Genomic DNA, 19,413 nt, shown 5'->3' on the forward strand with positions numbered 1-19,413 from the left:
ACGCGCTGATTGGCCGCGGGAAGCCGCGTATTTGCATTTCCACGCGTCACCGTGGGCGTTTGACCAATGGGTTCCGTCGTGTGCCGTTCGCGGTGCGGCGATTGGTACGGAACGGCGCTGCGGCGGGGACCAATGGGAGTGCTTGGCGGGGCGAGGGACGCGCGCCGTGTCCAATCAGGGCGGGGGCCGCCTCCGGGGACCAGGAATCGCCCTGGTTGCAAGTGAGCAAAGAAACCCATTCAACTTTTTACACAGCGGCCACTCGGCGCTGCTAATGCCTACTTGGTGTCTTAGTTAGACGGTGCATTCTAAATAAATTAATTAATAAATAACGCCGCATTTGAGAATACAATAAAGCCATTTCACAGGTAAGCAGGAATTGGAAACGAGTCTGCACTAATATCTGGAATAAAGTTTATTTATTTTTTTTGTTTAAAAATCTGCAAAGGTGGAATGGAAAGTGCTGCAGCTTAATGCTAAAGATAGACGCAAACAAGAGCTTGGGTTGAAATGTTCGCCATTTTCCTTGAATACGTCTTCTGTGCCATTGAGAAAAACAAAATGCCATGCTCCGCCTGTGAGGTCGCTTCTTTGCAGACTAGGGTTTTTTTTTCTCTGCATGCAGGCTTGGGGGCGATTGCTTTTCCATTGGCCTTTAAACTCAATGCGAGTTGTTGTTTTTTGCTGTGTGTGCGGCGGGGCTGAGCTGAGCTGCGTGTGTGTTTTTTTTTTGTGAATGGGGCGCTCGGATCCCGTTACGCTCATTACCTGACGCCAGCCCAGCCTGCCCCATTCATAATTTTCTGCCCTGTCGATTCTCCTAGGAGGAGCTGCGAAGAAAAAAAGGGAAGCAAACAACAATCTCATCTGTGCTGTGCGAGTCCATGTTGAAGGATTGTAGATCGACTTTAAACAGAAGATCTGCCACAAAATGGACGGATTTTACGATCAGCTAGTCCCTTTAATGGTGCACAATATACCGGTGAGTCAACCAATTATTCTCACTTGTTATGTTAAAAAAAATTGGAAAACTATTTTCAGAATTAATTCTTAAACGTGAACAAAGTTGCATCGATTTGTGCACTAAATTGAGGAGAGACCCCCCCCCCCCCCCCCCCCCTATAAGTTATTGTTCTCGATTTTCTAAGTGAATGTGTTTGTTTTTTTCGCAGAAAACTCGCGGGGAAGAACTTCGCGGGCGACAAATCAACGAGAGAAAGAGGAAATTAGTGGAGACAGATCTAGCCCACGATTCGGAAGGTAAGTGGATGTTATGGATTACGCTCGATTGTAGCAACAACCGGCACAGTCAGTCTCTCTCGCCGCGTTTCAGCGGCCCCTCTCTAGTACTTATACTTGTGCGATTTTGTTTCGCTTTCTAGAACTTTTCCAAGATTTAAGCCAACTGCAGGAAACGTGGCTCGCAGAAGGTGAGCGCCATCCACTTTATTTATATGCGACTTCTCGCAAATTTGCATTCGGTAGTTTTTTTTGTGAATAGCGAACCGCTTCAAGCTTATTTCTCTCTCTCCCTGTCTCTCTCCACACACACAGCCCAAGTTCCCGAAGACGATGAACAGTTTGTACCTGACTTCCAGTCGGTTAACTGTGAGTATTCTGTTTGGTGCCGTTGCAAATTTAAGCTGGGTGACAATTTTAGTGGAAATTGTAACTTGGAGCAATCTTTGGTGTCCAGAAAAAGCCGTATTTCTGATGCGGCCACCTGTTTAGAAGAGTTGCGAATTCGCTGATGTTTCACGGGGAAATTGAATTATTATTTGTAGATGTCGAGGCAATCCTGTCTGCTGGCCCCAGCTGCTAGACTACCCGGTTGTATTAAATGTAAATGTAACATCAAATGCTAAATGCTGATTGACATCTTTTGTTTTCATCTTTTAACGACCACTGCTTATATTTGTATCCGTGCTGTGATCGGGATTCTATTGAGATGCAAATAATAGACGGCGCTAATTTTGTCTCATCTTTCACTGCACATCTTTTGGTGAAATTATATTGTTGGAGGGGGGTGGGGTGGTTGAGGCTTTCAAAAGATGTACATTTCCAATCCTGTTTTCTTTGATTTATCCCTCGTTAATTTTGATGCGCTTTGGCTCCTTCGAAGAGCTTGTGTTTGCATAACACTTGCGGGGGCGCGTTTAGTAATTGTGTCTCACAAGGGGCAGGCAGGCGATGGCAGAGTGCAGCTTGTGAGGGATGAGTGGTCCGGGTTGGGGGGGAGGGGGGCAGACTGCATAATTGTAGGTTTCAAGGTCAGCAGCCACCTGAGGTTTCATCCTAGTCGAGGTGCAGAGAGCAGATTCAGATCTTATGAGAAGTGGATCTTTGCTGTGTTATTTTACGTCCTGTTTTTATGTTTATTTTTTGCAGTCTTTTTCATTTCAGTGTCTTGTATGATTTACACATTCTGTGTTTGTCTTAAGTCTATGTGGCCTGAGTTGGTGCTACATGGAAGATTTCCATTTTAGCTGTGCCTCTTGTACCTTGTATCTTGTATCTAATACTTGACTTGAGTTAGAGACATTGGGTCACACAGCATGGTACAGGCCCTTCGGCCCTAACTTGCCCACTCCACCCAACATGACCCAGCTACACTAGTCCCACCTGCCCATACCCCTCTAAACCTGTCCTATCCATCTACATGTCTGTCTATTAAACGTTGCGATAGTCCCAGCTTCAACTACCTCCTCAGGCAGCTTGTTCCATACACCCACCACCCTTTGTGTGGAAAAAGTTACCCCCTCAGATTCCTATTCAATCTTTTCCCCTTCACCTTAAACCTATATCCTCTTGTCCTCAACCCCCCTACTCTGGGCAAGAGACTCTGTGTATCAACTCCTCATCCTCCTGCGCTCCAGGGAATAGAGTCCCAGCCTACTCAACCTCTCCCCATCACTCACTCAGATCCATGAGTGCTGGCAACATCCTCATAAATCTTCTCTGTACCTGTTTCAGCTTGACCATATCTTTCCTATAACATGGCGCCCAGAACTGAACACAATATTCTAAATGCGGTCTCACCAACATCTTGTACAACTGCAACATGACCTCCCAACTTCTATACTCAATACTCTGACTGATGAAAATCTGATAATACAAATTCACATTCCTGGAATAATTCTCGCTGTATTTATCAAAGATAGATTTTTTTAAACATCAGAAGGCTCTAGTTTGCTTTAGTTGATGCAGTTTCTAAATGTAGCAGTTTTTTCACCCCCAGTCCACGTACTAACATAATAATCTAAACTGTTTCATTGTGTGTGTTCTCCTTGTTTATCAAGACTGTCTAAGGTGGTTATGGATTTAGATGGGATACTCTGTTGAGATTCCATTGACAAAGATTATATAAATAGATTTGAATGGAAAATAAAGATGGGATATGTTCTTTTTATTCCATTTATTCTTGGCAACTCCGGACACATGAGGAATGATACTCCAAGAAAGGGCTTGTGACTGGATTGATCTTGGATGGGGAGGGACTTGGCACAGAGTGAGCAGCTCTGGGTTTATATCCATCCTGATTTATGGTTCCTGTGACTATTTAGGATTTAACGCCAGGTCAGACCATTGATATGAAGCAACCACAAATGCCAATGTGACCCCCCCCCTCTATATTATTCCCACCTTAAAGACCTTAACCAGACCTCTTACACGACATTGTAACCTTGACAAAACATACGCGTTGTGGGTGTATGTTATATAATGATCAAGAACAGTACATCTGCTACCAGCTTTCGATGGCATTAGTCATTGTGACTGTCTCTGCTGATGGAGAGATTCCAATGTTTTTTTTCCTTTATTGTGGTGCCGTTTCAGAGCACAGAGTCGTACATTCAATGAAAGATCTGCACCTTTCGCAATTGCCGCAGCCAGAGAAGTGTTTTATAATAATCAGCCAGAAATTGTTAGTTGTTGCGGGGGCAATAATATTGAGCTTTGTTACTTGTGGGCCTGTTCATTTTAGTCGACTAGAGGAGACTGGGTGTCGCCTGTATGGTCGTGAGTAGTCTCCTCAGTCGCCCAAAGAGCCGTAGCGTCTTTCTGGTCGCCGAAAATGTTGCACGTTTTTTGGGGCGACAATGGCGACCTTTGTTTTGAGGCCAAATGAGCGTAGCTTGACGTAGGTTCTGTCGCCAGGTTAACGTAGGATGTTCTAAAGGTGAGATGTTCGACAGGTGACGTTGGTTGTCGCTGGTGCTGAATTCGGTGAATTTCAATGTCGTTTTCTCCGGCAGTCGCCTAAAAAAATCGCCTAAGTGGGACGGGCCCATTAGTCCAATCGCCGGTTTCTCGGAAACCTGCTACGACTATGACAGTCGCCGAAAAAATCGCGTAAGTGGGACCAGCCCATAACTAGTACTTTTTACAAGCTGAAAACAAGATGAGTTTTTCTCCATCTATACAATGGCATTTCTTCACTTGCCATTGATTAGTCCTATTTGGTAACAATTTTAAATGCAATATTTAACTAATTGGAGGTACAAAAAAATGCTGGAGAAACTCAGCAGGTTCAGCAGCATCTCTTGAGCGAAGGAAATAGGCAACGTTTCGGGTAACTAATTGGATTTCTCTTTGCTGCATTTTAACCCAAAGTTTTAAATATGAAGCTTTCAGTGCAGAGCACAAGTTTTTATGAATAAGCCATTGATGGAGGAATTACCAAAAATAAATATTCCTTGTGTGGGAACCTTCATTAAATATTGCTACCACTCGGAGACCTAGCAAGCTGACTTACTTGAGTGTGTTTTTCACACTGTTATTGGGGCCCACACACCATTATGTAGATTGAACTCTTTAGGGATTTCTATTCCACGCCGTACATCCCCTCTGGCTTGAGCAGCTCCTTTCAACCAAATGCAAAGTCATCTTTGTAGGTGGGCTGCAGAGGAATAAGTCGGTTGGGAATTGCTGCTCGCAAGGGCAATGGTAGGAGAGTTGAGGGAGGAGGAGATGATACTTGATGGATACATTTTTCAGAGAGTGCCATTCAAAATACTGCATTTAGCAGCTGAAAGTCAGGACGGGATGAAGAGAAGGAAGTGTTTAGGAAGGAACTGCAGATTATGATTTAAACCAAAGATCGACACAAAAAGCTGGAGTAACTCAGCGGGATAGGCAGCATCTCTGGATAGAAGGAATGGGTGATGTTTCGGGTTGAGACCCTTCTTCAAGGTTCTCACCCACCCCTTCTATCCAGAGATGCTGCCTGTCCTGCTGAGAATAAAGTGTTGGTTCATTTAATTAGTTTATTTTACTGTGCTCTTTTTCAGAAGGCAGTTTCAGAAATTGACTTGTCTTGTGTGAAATCTAGATATCGTGCCTACGTAGAGTGGCTTTAATGGCTTTGACAAGTGCTATATTATCATCTTTCACATCACTGCTAAAGTAGCTTGCTTGATTGCTTTTCCTCTCTAAAAGCTTGCTAATACCATCCTAAACAATGTTACTGAGTGTAATGTGTAAGAAGGAACTGCACATGCAGGGTTACAGCAAAAACAGGCACAAAATGCCGGAGTAACTCAGCAGGACAGGCAGCATCTCTGGAGAGAAGGAATGGGTGACGTTTCTGGTCGAGACCCTTCTTAAAGCTGGTAGAAGAAGGGCTTTGACCCGGTATGTTACCCATTCCTTCTCTCCAGAGATCCTGAGTTACTCCAGCATTTTGTGTCTTACTCAGTAGCATATCTTAACAGTGAAAGAGTTATTCTGGTGTAGAAGCGTATTTAACCGGAGTAGCAGTCTTAATTGAAGTGGCAATGATTCCTTGATATATTTAATTTTTTTTTTTGTCAAATTTTCTCTTTTTTAAATAGTAAAACTTTTTGTGTCACTTCCTCCTCACTCTCAAATATCAGTCCAAGAAGTTTTTATTGGAACTCAGATGAGCATGAACTTAAACCAGAGGCCTGATTCTTGTCCAGCCAGTGACTTGCCACTTTAATTATGTACAATGACTTAAACAAAGCCAAGCTTCATAGCAAAAGGATTTGAGTAGAGGAGCAGGGAGGTTCTACAGCAGTTGTACAGGGTCTTGGTGAGACCACAATATTGCGTACAATTTTGGTCTCCTAATCTGAGGAAAGACATTCTTGCTATAGAGGGAGTACAGAGAAGGTTCACCAGACTGATTCCTGGGATGGCAGGACTTTCATATGAAGAAAGACTGGATAGACTCGGCTTGTACTCGCTAGAATTTAGAAGATTGACGGGGGGGATCTTATAGAAGCTTACAAAATTCTTAAGGGGTTGGACAGGCTAGATGCAGGAAGATTATTCCCGATGTTGGGGAAGTCCAGAACAAGGGGGTCACAGTTTAAGGATAAGGGGAAAGTCTTTTAGGACCGAGATGAGAAAATCATTTTTTACACAGCAAGTGGTGAATCTGTGGAATTCTCTGCCACATAAGGTAGTTGAGGTCAGTTCATTGGCTATATTTAAGAGGGAGTTAGATGTGGCCCTCGTGGCTAAAGGGATCAGGGGGTATGGGGAGAAGCCAGGTACGGGATACTGAGTTGGATGATCAGCCATGATCATATTGAATGGCGGTGCAGGCTCGAAGGGCCGAATGGCCTACTCCTGCACCTATTTTCTATTTTTCTATGCTTGATTGCTAATTGTGACAGGAAGGGAAGCCTATAAATATCTGCATTATAAACGGGTAGTTCTCTGATCGGGTTAGGTGATCACCAACCCGAAATTTATAGCCGAGTGGCTGAGGGTGAAAATCATTAACAAATTATTTAATTGTCATTATTTAAACTATTGAGGATTTTTTTTAAAAGAAACATTTACGCATTTGATAGGTTTTCTTGAAAGTATTGTAAGGCCACAGAATACGATTTTGGCTGCACTATATTTCAAGGCTGAATTGTTCTAGTAACTAACCAGATTGCTCTGAACTGAATGGATTCATGTGGTGTTTGAAGCCAGCTTTCCAAAATTCTGTTCAAGAAGGAACTGCAAATGCTGGAGAATCGAAGGTAGACAAAATTGCTGGGGAAACTCAGCGGGTGCGGCAGCATCTATGGACCGAAGGAAATAGGCAACGTTTCGGTCCGAAACCCTTCTTCAGACTGATGCAAGGTGGAGGGGGGGGGGGCGGGAAGAATAAAGGAAGAGGAGGAACCGGAGGGCTGCGGGAGAGCTGAGAAGGGGAGGAGACAGCAAATGCTACCAGAAATTGGAGTAGTCAACGTTCATGCCACTAGGGTGCAAACTATGAGGTGCTGCTCCTCCAGTCTCCGGTGGTGTTCACTCTGGCAATGGAGGAGGCCCAGGGCAGATAGGTCGGATTCGGAATGGAAGGGGGAGTTGAAGTGCTGAGCCACCGGGAGATCAGGTTGGTTAATGCGGACCGAGCGGAGGTGTTGGGCGAAACTCTTCTCCATTGTAATGGTGATGTGGTAAATCAGGCTGGCCTTTCTGTTGAAGTCCTCCCATTTGCCTCTGGAACTATGAGATGTACCCGTAACATATGTTGCTTCACTGATTATTTATTAAACTCCACCAAATTCAATGTAGCTGGATCTACTGTATTCACTCTCGTCCTGTTGAGTTTCACTGTCTGTAACTCGTGATCACCTACCCCACAACCAACAATGGACCATAGTGAGCTCCATTGTTGGCGTTGATCATCGTTTCATTTTTGCATGTATTTCATTCATTTGTTCTGTATCTCTCTACATTGCTGTCTTTCCCTTTCCCCTGACTCTCAGTCTGAAGAAAGGTCTCGACCCGAAACGACACCCATTTCTTCTCTCCAGAGATGCTGCCGGACCCACTGAGCTACTCCAGCTTTTTGTGTCTGCCTTCGGTGCATCTGCACTTCCCACACATACTTTATTCAGTGTTGGGATTTTATGGTAATGCCAAGTGCAATATATGGCAGGAGATGACATATTGCTACAGTGGCTGGTCTACAATATATTTTTGTGTTGTTCACAAAATCTTACCTGTCATTCTGCTCCCCCTCCCTATTCCAAGTGTGACAGGTTTTACCACTGAGAAGTACACGTGAGAGTCAGTCCATTTTGAATGGGCAATTTACGTTCTTGTTTTTGAATCAGAGGTTGTGAATTCAGTGACAAGGAAGTGTGTGTGTGTGGCTGTGGGCAGTGGCTGACACTATTTTTTCTTGAGTGAAGGGACAATTTTGTGGTCCAACTCATCTCAACTCCTGCTGTAGTTTTGAGGTCTGAAGAAGGGCCTCAACCCGAAACGTCACCCATTCTTTCACTCCAGAGACTCTGCCTGAGTTACTCCAGCTTTGAGGTCCTAACATGCTGCAAGAAGTGGTTGTCAAGAGACCAACTTCATTCACACAATCCTCAATTGGTTGAATTCCTCGTATGTTGCAAAACATACTTGGCTAATAAAGTATAATGATAAGTATGATGTTTGTGCCCACCTCTCCTCCCTGTGGAGATCAGTAACAGAGGTAATGATTATTGATCTTGTACTCTGCCAGCATTTGAGAGGAAGGGCAGGAGTTCCACCTCATTGCAGCATTCAGACACATGTTCTGTGCATTCAAGATTCAAGAGAGTTTATTGTCATGTGTCCCAGATAGGACAATGAAATTCTTGCTTTGCTTCAGCACAACAGAATATAGAAGGCATGAATACAGAACAGATCAGTGTGTCCATATACCATTATATAAATATATACACACATGAATAAATAAAACAGATAAAGTGCAAATAAACAGATAATGGGCTATTAATGTTCAGTTTTGTTTGAGTTGAGTTTAATAGCCTGATGGCTGTGGGGAAGTAGCTATTCCTGAACCTGGACGTTGCAGTCTTCAGGCTCCTGTACCTTCTACCTGAAGGTAGCGGGGAGATGAGTGTGTGGCCAGGATGGTGTTGAGTCTTGTGTGATGGCCATCTCTATGTCTGGTTCAAAGATTCTCCATTGATCATATGAGGCACAACCCTGATTGGGGAACTTATAAATTTCCTTTTAAACATTATGAAAATATGTTCTAATTGTTCAGTTTAGTTTAGAGATACAGCGCGGAAACAGGCCCTTGGGCCCACCGAGTCCGCACCGACCAACGATCCCCGCACACTTACACAAGCCTGCATGCACTAGGGGCAATTTACACTTATACCAAGTGTACAAACCAACGCCAATTAACCTACAAACCTGTACGTCTTTGGAGTGTGGGAGGAAACCGGAGATCTGAGAGAAACTATGGTCACGGGGAGAACATACAAACTCTGTACAGACAGCAGCCGTAGTGGGTATCAGACCCGGGTCTCTGGCGCTGTAAGGCAGCAACTCTACCGCTGCGCCACCATGTTGCCCTTGTCTCTGGTTTTTCCTCAAAGCAATTGTCCACTAATCATAACCCTGTACGAATAAAAGAAAATATGAGCTAATAGTAATAGGATCTGCATAAATTATGTAATTAAGCTCGAATGTTAGACCTAGTAACAACAAAGCAAGTTTTTCACGTTGTGTAGCTTGTGGCGTTAGTAGCATCTCACTCCATGATGCGTTCAACTTTTTTAAGTGGGAACGGTTTTCTCTTCAGCAATTGTCATTTAGGCACTTATTTGCAGTTTGCTCCTGAAGAGCCATTTACTCCAGCTCTTGTTTTAATTAATAGAATATAAAAGTGTATGCTCTACTATTCCAGAGCTGGTTTGGATACAAATCTGGGGAAAGTAAGCTTGCATAAAGATCAAGTCTTTGCAAATCTCACTGCTTAATCAATGTGTGAAAGTGGGATTTTGGGGAATGGATTAAGTCCATTTTTAATTGATCACACTTGAACTCAAATACTTAATCTTAGCAATCAATAAGTAGCGGTGTAATGAACATTAAAGTCAGCTGGACGAGATGTGTAGGAAGGAACTGCAGATGCTGGTTTAAACCGAAGATGGACACAAAAAGCTGGAGTAACTCAGTGGGTCAGACAGCATCACTTGGAAAAAACCTATAGTATCACAAGGAGAACATGCAAACTCCACATTAAGAGTGCCCAAGATCAGGAATGACCCCAGGTTGCTGGAGCTGTGAGGCTGCAGCTCACCTCGATGCCCTGCTCATGATGTTTTATGATGGTCCCAGTGTCCAGCTGTTTCTATACTTTAACATGTCATCTCTGGTTCAAGTCCCATCATGGTCTCTCCACTCTACATCTCTGTAATGTCTTCTGGGTACCACCAACCTCAAAGTTGCCTCTTCCCATTTCTGTGCACACCCACTACTGTTGGTGACTGCCTTTGTATGTTAGGTCCTCAGCTATCGATATCCTCTCTCAAACTGAGAAGATTACGGAGACTTTCCTGAGAAGATTACGGAGAGTCGGTTTGTCAAGGAGGACTCTCTCTAACTTCTACAGGTGCACAGTAGAGAGCATGCTGGCCAGTTGCATCGTGGCTTGGTTCGGCAACTTGAGCGCCCTGGAGAGGAAAAGACTACAAAAAGTAGTAAACATTGCCCAGTCCATCATCAGCTTTGACCTCCCGACTGTCGAGGGGATCTATCGCAGTCGCTGCCTCAAAAAAGCTGGCAGTATCATCAAGGACCCACACCATCCTGGCCACACATTCATCTCCCCGCTATCTTCAGGTAGAGCCTGAAGACTGCAACATCCTGGTTCAGGAATAGCTCCTTCCCTCAACATCACGCTATTAAAATTGGCTCGGACAAAACTCTGAACTTGCACTTTATTTGCACTTTTTATCAGTTTATTTATTCATGTGTGTATATATTTATATAATGGTATATGGACACACTGATCTGTTTTGTAGTCATGCCTACTATGTTCTGTTGTGCTGAAGCAAAGCAAGAATTTCATTGTCCTATCAGGGACACATGACAATAAATTCTCTTGAATCTTGAATCTTGAAACTCAATCCCACTCTGAAGAAGGGCCTCGACCCGAAATGTCACCTATTCCTTTTCTCCAGATGCTGTCTGACCTGCTGAGTTACTCCAGCTTTTTGTGTCTTTGGCTTAACTGCAATATCTGCCGTTCCTTCTTCCGCCCTTTTTATGATCATACCCATTTAGTGTTTTATAAGCTACCGATGCTGACATCTGATCCTCTGGCACAAAGATGGCTAATTAGCCTTATAATGCTCCTTAATGTTATCAAATAAAATATTCTATCATTATTTTCCAAAGAACTAACTCGCTGTTATTTTAATGGTACATGATGGTCAACTAATCACTTGGAGATTGTGGTTTGAGAATAGAGAATTTGATGAGTTCTTGTCGGTCAGCAAGCTGTGCCAAGACTTTGCTGTATCATTGCCAGCGCTAATTAAGAACACATTTTGTGAAGCCCTGGTTTGTGTAACACAATCCTGTAATCTTTAATTTTCTACAGTGCGATGTCGTTACGCGATAGAGCGCAAACGTAAGCGATCGTTTGACTTTGGTGTTGTTGATGAAAATTGCTGTTGCCTGACAACTCGATTGTTCCACAAATGTCAAACCACCTACTGCAACTGCGGAATAACGGCCGAGGGCTTAACTTGGACTCTCCGCGAGGGCTATGTCAGCAAAACATTATCGGCTTGGATCTTGGTCCTTGCAGGTTGCAGAGATAATTAGCTCATTGTCTACGCTCTTTCACCTGGTTAACGACACCAGCTTACCACCAGAAACTAATGTGTTTATACCTCACGCTGCCTCGGCAAGGCCAGCGGCATAATCAAGGACCAGTCGCACCCAGGCCACTCACTCTTCTCCACTCTCCCATCAGACAAAAAGTATAGAAGTGTGAAAACGCACACCTCCAGATTCAGGGACAGTTTCTTCCCCGCTGTTTTCAAGCAAGTGAATCATCCCACCACAACCAGAGAGCAGTGCTGAACTTCTATCTACCTCTTTGGTGACCCTCGGACGTAGCTGGCTTTACCTTGCATTGTTATTGTCTTATCGTGTATCAATACCCTGTAAATGGCTCGATTGTAATCATGTATTGTCCTTCTGCTGACTGGATAGCACGCAACAAAAGCTTTTCACTGTACTTGGGTCAGTACATGTGACATTAAACTAAACTGTAAAAAGCCTTAAAAATTGGACAATTGTAAGGAACAGATGGTTTGATTCCCACCAAATGCTGCAAGATTTTTCAGTTTGTTACAAAGGCACGTTGCAATTTTGCGCAACTTAAAAATTAAACGCTTTTCAGCATTCGGAATTGTTCATAACTGCGAGGAGGATTATCAATTTCCCTCTGGTCATCCATTTTCCCTCTGGCTATTGTAAGCATTTTTGTTTTGTTTTGCACAGTTGAAATCCTTGGATCAGCCACCAGCTGTGTTTGTGACGTTTATCGGTTTATTCATCTGTGGGCAAGTCATCTCGAGTGAATTGTTGTGTCGTCAGCTTAGAAAAGGTGGATGGCAGCAATGAACTCTGAGCTGTCACCTTTCATGCTGTTTGTTGGTTCACTGGGTCCGTCCGGTTTGAAAGGCTCAGGTGATCTTTGGCTGGGATTAAGGTTTTAGTCTGATTGAACCTCAGTGATTCTGGACCAGAAGTTACCCATTGCTAGCTAGCATGCTCTGGGGCTTGGGGGAGTTACCTCTGTAAAGATTTGGCTGTAGAGGTGCCTCATTTCTTCTTACGCCACAGAGTTTACAAGGATAATGTTAGTCTTTCACAAATCCACACCTTCATTCACCCACCTGCTGCAAGGTGAACATAAGGTCTGAAGAAGTTGGCTCAACCCGAAACGTCACCCATTCCTTTCCTCCAGAGATGCTGTCTGACCCGCTGAGTTACTCCAGCCTTTTTTTGTCTATGTAAGGTGTACAATGCCTTCTAATCATAATTGAATTGTCCTTGCATCTATTCACTTGAGATGGTCCAGGTTTGTTGTCCCTTGTCACCCTACAGTGGATACATTTAATCACTTACAAAATCCACTTCCTAAAAGCATAGAATTTGTAGTTGGCATCATGGTGAACATCCAAAACTCTTCCAAGCTACGACTGCTCAGTTGATAGCATTCTTGCCTCAGTAGTTTAAGTGTTGCAAGTCCCATTTAAAAGTCCTGAGCATGGGGATTGTAGCGTGATGCTCCAGTATGTTGTCAGAAATGTCTTTCTGTTCTCTTGGGTGAGTATAAAGACCCTCTGATACTTTCCAGAAAGAGCACAAAGTTATCCCCTGTTTATCATCTCTGAGGGGGCTTTCTGTGTGCTAACTGGCTGCTAGTTTTTCTACTTTTTAACACCAGGACTACACGTCAGATGTCTGCTTTCAGCAATAAAATGCATTGAGGTGCGCCGAAGCTTTGGACGATACTATATAAGTACAAGTTTTTCTCTCTCCATTTTTGCATTTCTTTTGAAATGTACTTAAAATACATAGCCATTGCCTGCCTATTCTAGTGAGATGCAGCTGCCACCATTTTGCAGCTGTGTGCCATTTGCATCCCTGTGCATTTAACCTCAGCCTAAAGCCATGGGGATAACAAGTGACGTATGTTCAATGCTGAGAGGTGATTTTGCAAAAGGGTACAATTGCCCACAGGAAGGAACGATAAATGAAACGTTCTTTTGGGAGAGAGCAAAACTGCAAAAACAAAATGGGGAGGAACAGCCGTTATCTCATTTTTAATAGTCGCAAAATTACATGTAGGAATTGCTAACCAAATATATTATGGTTATCGCTTATATGTGGGCTAAATATTAAAGATGCTGTGTGAAACATAGGTTGTAGAACTGGACAGTTCTTGTTACTGTTGTTTACAGGTGTTGGAAGTTGTGTGGTTTTGACAAGCCACCCACTCGACAATGCTAACTGTATGTTCTCACTCTGAACCTTGACTTTCATCAGGGTGGAACTTTCTTCCATTAGAAAGAAAAAAGCAAAATGCTGCGAATTCTCGTAGCTTGAAATGGAACCATCGATGCTGGAAGCACTCGGGTCAAGCAGAAACAGAAAGGCCCGAGTTAATGAGTTATTGGCCGAGAATCTCTAGCATTTTGTGTTTTCACTTTGGGATAACGTGCCTGGTCCACAAATGCTTGAATTGTTGCATTTTAATCAATGCACATTACTAAATGTGCATTGATATTTAATAATTTTTAAGAAGTAAACTATAACCAAATGACAATCCTGGAGTTTGATAGCTTTGTTGTCGAGAAAGATCGACATTCTTTCATGGACTGGAATCTCTCCTTGAGGAGTGAAATTCAATCTCGGAAAGGTCACTAACTTTCTCACAAGATGTGAGGGTCAATGTCTGGCCTCCATCTGTAAACCATTCACTGTCTCTCCGAGAATGTTTCCTCACGGCAAACCTCGAGCTTTGGAACATACTCGTTAGATCTGCCCAGTTCAATAACTCTGTTGCACCAGAGTGTGAGAATGCGTATCTGCTGCACACAGGCACTTTGTCCCTTGAAGGGTTCGTAATGCGTTGATATCAAAGTGATATCTAACCGCTAATGATCACCAAGGATATGTATTTTTACTGATTTGAAGGATACGTACGTACGGAACTCATATTGAAACATCGCACTTGATTTGTCATCCTTTGTTCAAATGATGTGTCTGCAAGAGTTGTGGACATCCATTAACGATCATTAATCCGTCACCTATTTTGCTTCCCTCAGTTCTGCTAAATGACCTACAAATAAGCTAACACCTATTTAAAAGGGAACTGATCTGTTTTCAGCCCTACCACCTCCTGTGTGCTTTCAACTGGACAATTATGGTTGCCCCTTAAAACCCAATCAAGTGCTAGTTGGGACTTACTTGTCATTGTCTATCTTGGGTTTTGCATCTGTCGTTCGTTGGTTACGGGTAGGGTTACAAATCCTGGTTTTTTATTTCAGTGGTATTTCATGGACCTTCCCCGGCCAAGATCAAGCGTGAGAGTGAAAGCCCTAATACGGACGTGTCGTGCCGCCACGAACAGAGTCTCAGCTCCGGCTATGGAGAGAACTGCCTCTACAGTTACAGGTACGCACTGACTTATTCTCAGTTGTGGACGGCCCTCTCTCCGCCATCATGCCGACAGAGCCCGGGATTCACGACTAGCTCACTGGCCGCGAAGATTTACTCAGCCCTGGCCATCGCATTTGTACACAGATAGTTAATTTATTAAGGTTAAGATTGTTACGGGCTTGGACACGCCAGAGGCAGGAAACATGTTCCCGATGTTGGGAAAGTCCAGAACCAGGGGCCACACAGTTTAAAAATAAGGAGTAAGCCATTTAGAACGGAGACGAGGAAACACTTTTTCCTCACAGAGAGTGGTGAGTCTGTGGAATTCTCTGCCTCTGAGGGCGGTGGAGGCCGGTTCTCTGGATGCTTTCAAGAGAGAGATAGATAGATAGGGCTCTTAAAAATAGCAGAGTCAGGGATATGGGGAGAATGCAGGAACGGGGTACTGATTGGGGATGATCAGCCATAATCCCATCTGGCTCGAAGGGCCGAATGGCCTAACCTATTGTCTATTAATGTTCCAACTTGCCGATTTTTTCGGCGACTGTCGGCATCATTGACTGGCGTATCAGGGTCGCCGAAAAGGTCGCGGCGTGACGATGTATTGACGCTCGGTGTCTTTTCAAGTGTCGCAACATTTTTTTTGTTGCTGCTAGATTTTGAAATGATCCTTATACGTCAGCAGTCGCCGAAAAAATCGGCAAGTGAGACAGGCCCTTTACGTTCCAACTGGAAGCTCAGAACATCGATGTTATTAAACAATCCTCCTTTTCGCTTCTCTGGTCACTTCAGCCCACACCCTCCCCCGGGGGCCTATCTTAGTGCCAATCCTCCCACCAGTCTGAAGAAGGGTCTCAACCCGAAGCGTCACCCATTCCTTCTCTCCAGAGATGCTGCCTGGGTTACTCCAGCATTTTGTGGGGTCTATCCTCGGTGTGAACCTGCATCTGCAGTTCCTTCCTAAACCTCCCACCGTCTATATTCTATTCCTGTGTTTTTTCCCCATTGCAGGCACATATTTTCAGCAGCTGATCAAGCAAAATGTGCTTCTCATAATGATCAGCTTTCAAATCTGCTGAGGTTGCATGTCTGGTGTTTTAAGTGTTCCGTTACAGGAGTATCTTCATCATCACCTTCCATCATCACACAGTCAATTATATTTTATTATTTTCCGTAGCTTTCATATTGGTCTGATAATCACATACGTTGCACACAATAGCAGTCACTATAAACAGGATATACTCTCTCACCTGTTTGCAGATATAGTTGAATATAAACTTAATATGCATTTAAAAAAAGGTGCTGATTGATTGGTATACATTTTACAATCGAGCCCGCCCCACTTTACTGATTCCATAAGGTATAGTAGCATTAGGCCATTCGGCCCATCACATTTACTCCGCCATTCAATCATGGCTGATCTATCTCTCCCTCCTAACCCCATTCCCCTGCCTTCTCCCCATAACCTCTGACACCCGTACTAATCAGTTGTTCAAGAAGGAACTGCAGTTGCTGGAAAATCGAAGGTAGACAAAATTGCTGGAGAAACTCAGCGGGTGCGGCAGCATCTATGGAGCGAAGGAAATAGGCAACGCTTTGGGCCGAAGAGTTGAGTTTCTCCAGTAATTTTGTCTACCCGTACTAATCAAAAATCTATCTATCTCTGCCTTAAATATATCCACTGATGGCCTCCACAGCCCTCTGTGGCAAAAAAATCCACAGATTCACCACCCTCTGACTAAAGACATGTCTCCTCAACTCCTTCCTAAAAGAACGTCCTTTAATTCTGAGGCTACAACCTCTAGTCCTGGACTCACCCACTAGTGGAAACATCCTCTCCACATCCACTCTATCCAGGCCTTTCATTATGTCTTTTTGAGCTGACCTTTTGAATCGGGCTCACGTTTGTTCCCTGGAAATACAATTTAAGGTCACAGTTATTATTAAAACCAGTGCAATTTGATGTGCGACTGCTTTAGGTAGTGACTTCATAGGATTTATTTGAGCCTCAATGTAATTGTTGCTTTGCATTGGTTGCTGGCTTCCAGCTGTAGCTTCAGGGTGTAGATGTAATAAATTGCCCTATTCTCAGTGGGAAGAAACATTTCTGTCTTGATAGCACGCTGAATACATTACGGACAAAGAACTTCCTGGAAAAATATTGTGTAGGGTGGGCCTTGACCCGAAACATCACCCATACCTTCTCTCCAGAGATGCTGCCTGCCCCGCTGAGTTACGCCAACATTTGGTGTCTCTGTGGAAAAATATTGTACATCCTCATGCAATCTGAAGCTTGTGCCTGATCAAAATGGAGGCAGCATTGGGCACCTCAAAGCTCCTCTTTGAGAGCATGCAGAAGCCAAATGGGAAGGGGAAAGGAATGCATCACCTAAACCCCCATACTGTGATGAGAGAATGGGTCAACTGGGCTTGTATTCACTGGAATTTAGAATGATGAGAAGGGATCTTATAGAAACATAATTCAGGAGAAAATAAGTGAGTCTGAGGAAGGGTCTCGACCCGAAACGTCACCCATTCCTTCTCTCCTGAGATGCCGCCTGTCCCACTGAGTTAATCCAGCATTTTGTGTCCATCTTCGATTTAAACCAGCATCTGCAGTTCTTTCTTACGCAGACAGTGGGATCATCACAGAGACACATAGTTTAGCATATTTAACACCTCTTTATGTAGCAGATTTGTACTCAATTATTCATCTTTGTTAACGCAGTCCTGAACTACTATCTACCTCCTTGGTGACCCTCGGACTATCCTTGATTGGACTTTGCTGGCTTTACCTTGCACTAAACGTTATTCCCTTATCATGTATCTATACACTGTAAATGGCTGGATTGTAATCATGTATTGACTTTCCGCTGACTGGTTAGCACGCAACAAAAGCTTTTCACAATTTAAGGATAAGGGGGAAATCTTTTAGGACCGAGGTGAGGAAAACTTTTTTCACACAAGAGAGTGGTGAATCTCTGGAATTCTCTCCTGCAGAAGGTAGTTGAGGCCAGTTCATTGGCTATATTTAAGAGGGAGTTAGATGTGGCCCTTGTGGCTAAAGGGATCAGGGGGTATGGAGAGAAGGCAGGTACAGGATACTGAGTTGGATGATCAGCCATGATCATATTGAATGGCGGTGCAGGCTCGAAGGGCCGAATGGGCTACTCCTGCACCTAATTTCTATGTACCTCGGTACACGTGACAATAAACTAAACTGACTGAGCTGGGAGTGCAAGTCATGGATGTGTTGGATGAGTGAGTGAGTTGCCAGCAAAATATCTTCATGTGTTGCGTTTGTTTCTGTTGGCAGTGCCTACGAGAGGAAGCCCCTTGCCGGGTTCAAGCCATTAACTCCACCAGCCGCCCCGGTGTCTCCAGTCCATCAGAGTTCCCCTCTCCCTCGACTCGCGCCCGTTGCAGTTCCGCCATCAGCCCATGGCCCCATTTCATCCCCGGTGCAGCCTGCACCTCCAGCAGCGGTTCCACCACCACACCAGCAGCAGCAGCAGCAGCAGCAGCAGCAGCAGCAACGGACCTTTGCAGTACCTCGACCACCACATCCCCCACTTCAAGTGTCCCAGACCTTGCCTGAGACGCAGTATGCTCCAGAGAATAGGTGAGTAAGTGCTAAACCACACTGCTGCCCTATAGTGCCTACAGAGGCACTCCGTGAATGAAGCGTGTCCACTTGCTCCAGATGTGACTCATATCCAGATTGTTCCTGCAAATCTCTCTATGTTTTTAGATTGTTTGTACCGATTTTGTTCCTTGAGGATGTGCGGAGTTCCGCTGGTCGGTGCTGAGTTCAGCAGGGCTCTGCTTGAGGCGGTGGTCAATGGGTGTTAGATGACCTGATCGAGGGAGGACATCAGCCAGCGTTGTCCATGGCCAGCAAATTCTTGCTGTAAGCTGAGCCCAGCTACTATCCCAGTGCTCATTAGCTTAGTTGCGTGGGTGAGGGAGAATTGGCAGAGAATCTCCATAGATAAAGGATTAGTGAAAGGGAACATTTGGGCAGGAAAAGCTGCTCGTCGTGATTTTGGGGCATTTTGTTGCATTTTCTTTTGTTTATCAGAAAGTGAGAGCAAATGCACAGTCCTGTCCCAAGAAGCTGTTCATTTAATCGTTAAATAAGGGAAAGGAGCAGGAATGGGCTAGTGGCTTCTCAAGTCTGTTCCACCATTTAGTATCTTGGCTGATCTGACCTTTTGCCTCATCTCTATCTATTTTTTCCCCTTCATAACCTGAAATCCCAAAAACTCAAGTTGAATATAGTCAATGATGCGATTGTCCTGCTCTGTGCAGGAGAGAATTTCATGTGGTCACAGTTCTCGTGAGAGAAGAATGGTTTGCGTATCTCGAGCTCGAGTGTTTGGGCACTCATTTTGGGGCAATGCCTCCCAGTTTTAAAGACCTGTTGTGAGGGAACTTCACTCTTGCAACCACCTGTTAAATTCTCAACGT

General features: G+C 44.1%; 1 protein-coding gene across 1 annotated transcript in view; it reads left to right on the top strand.

Moving 5' to 3' along the window:
* Window positions 1–221: 221 nt before the first annotated feature.
* The window catches only part of LOC129698554 (ETS translocation variant 5-like), a 42,004-nt gene continuing 22,812 nt past the window's right edge, over window positions 222–19,413 (top strand). Inside the window, exons 1-7 of the mRNA XM_055637632.1 lie at window positions 222–368; window positions 825–982; window positions 1,173–1,260; window positions 1,383–1,430; window positions 1,555–1,608; window positions 14,832–14,958; window positions 18,260–18,565. Coding sequence (XP_055493607.1) covers window positions 932–982; window positions 1,173–1,260; window positions 1,383–1,430; window positions 1,555–1,608; window positions 14,832–14,958; window positions 18,260–18,565 — 674 coding nt within the window. The 5' untranslated portion in view covers window positions 222–368; window positions 825–931. The remainder of the gene's footprint in view (window positions 369–824; window positions 983–1,172; window positions 1,261–1,382; window positions 1,431–1,554; window positions 1,609–14,831; window positions 14,959–18,259; window positions 18,566–19,413) is intronic.

Source organism: Leucoraja erinacea, chromosome 7, assembly GCF_028641065.1.
Source record: "Leucoraja erinacea ecotype New England chromosome 7, Leri_hhj_1, whole genome shotgun sequence".
NCBI classification, from domain to species: Eukaryota; Metazoa; Chordata; class Chondrichthyes; order Rajiformes; family Rajidae; genus Leucoraja; species Leucoraja erinaceus.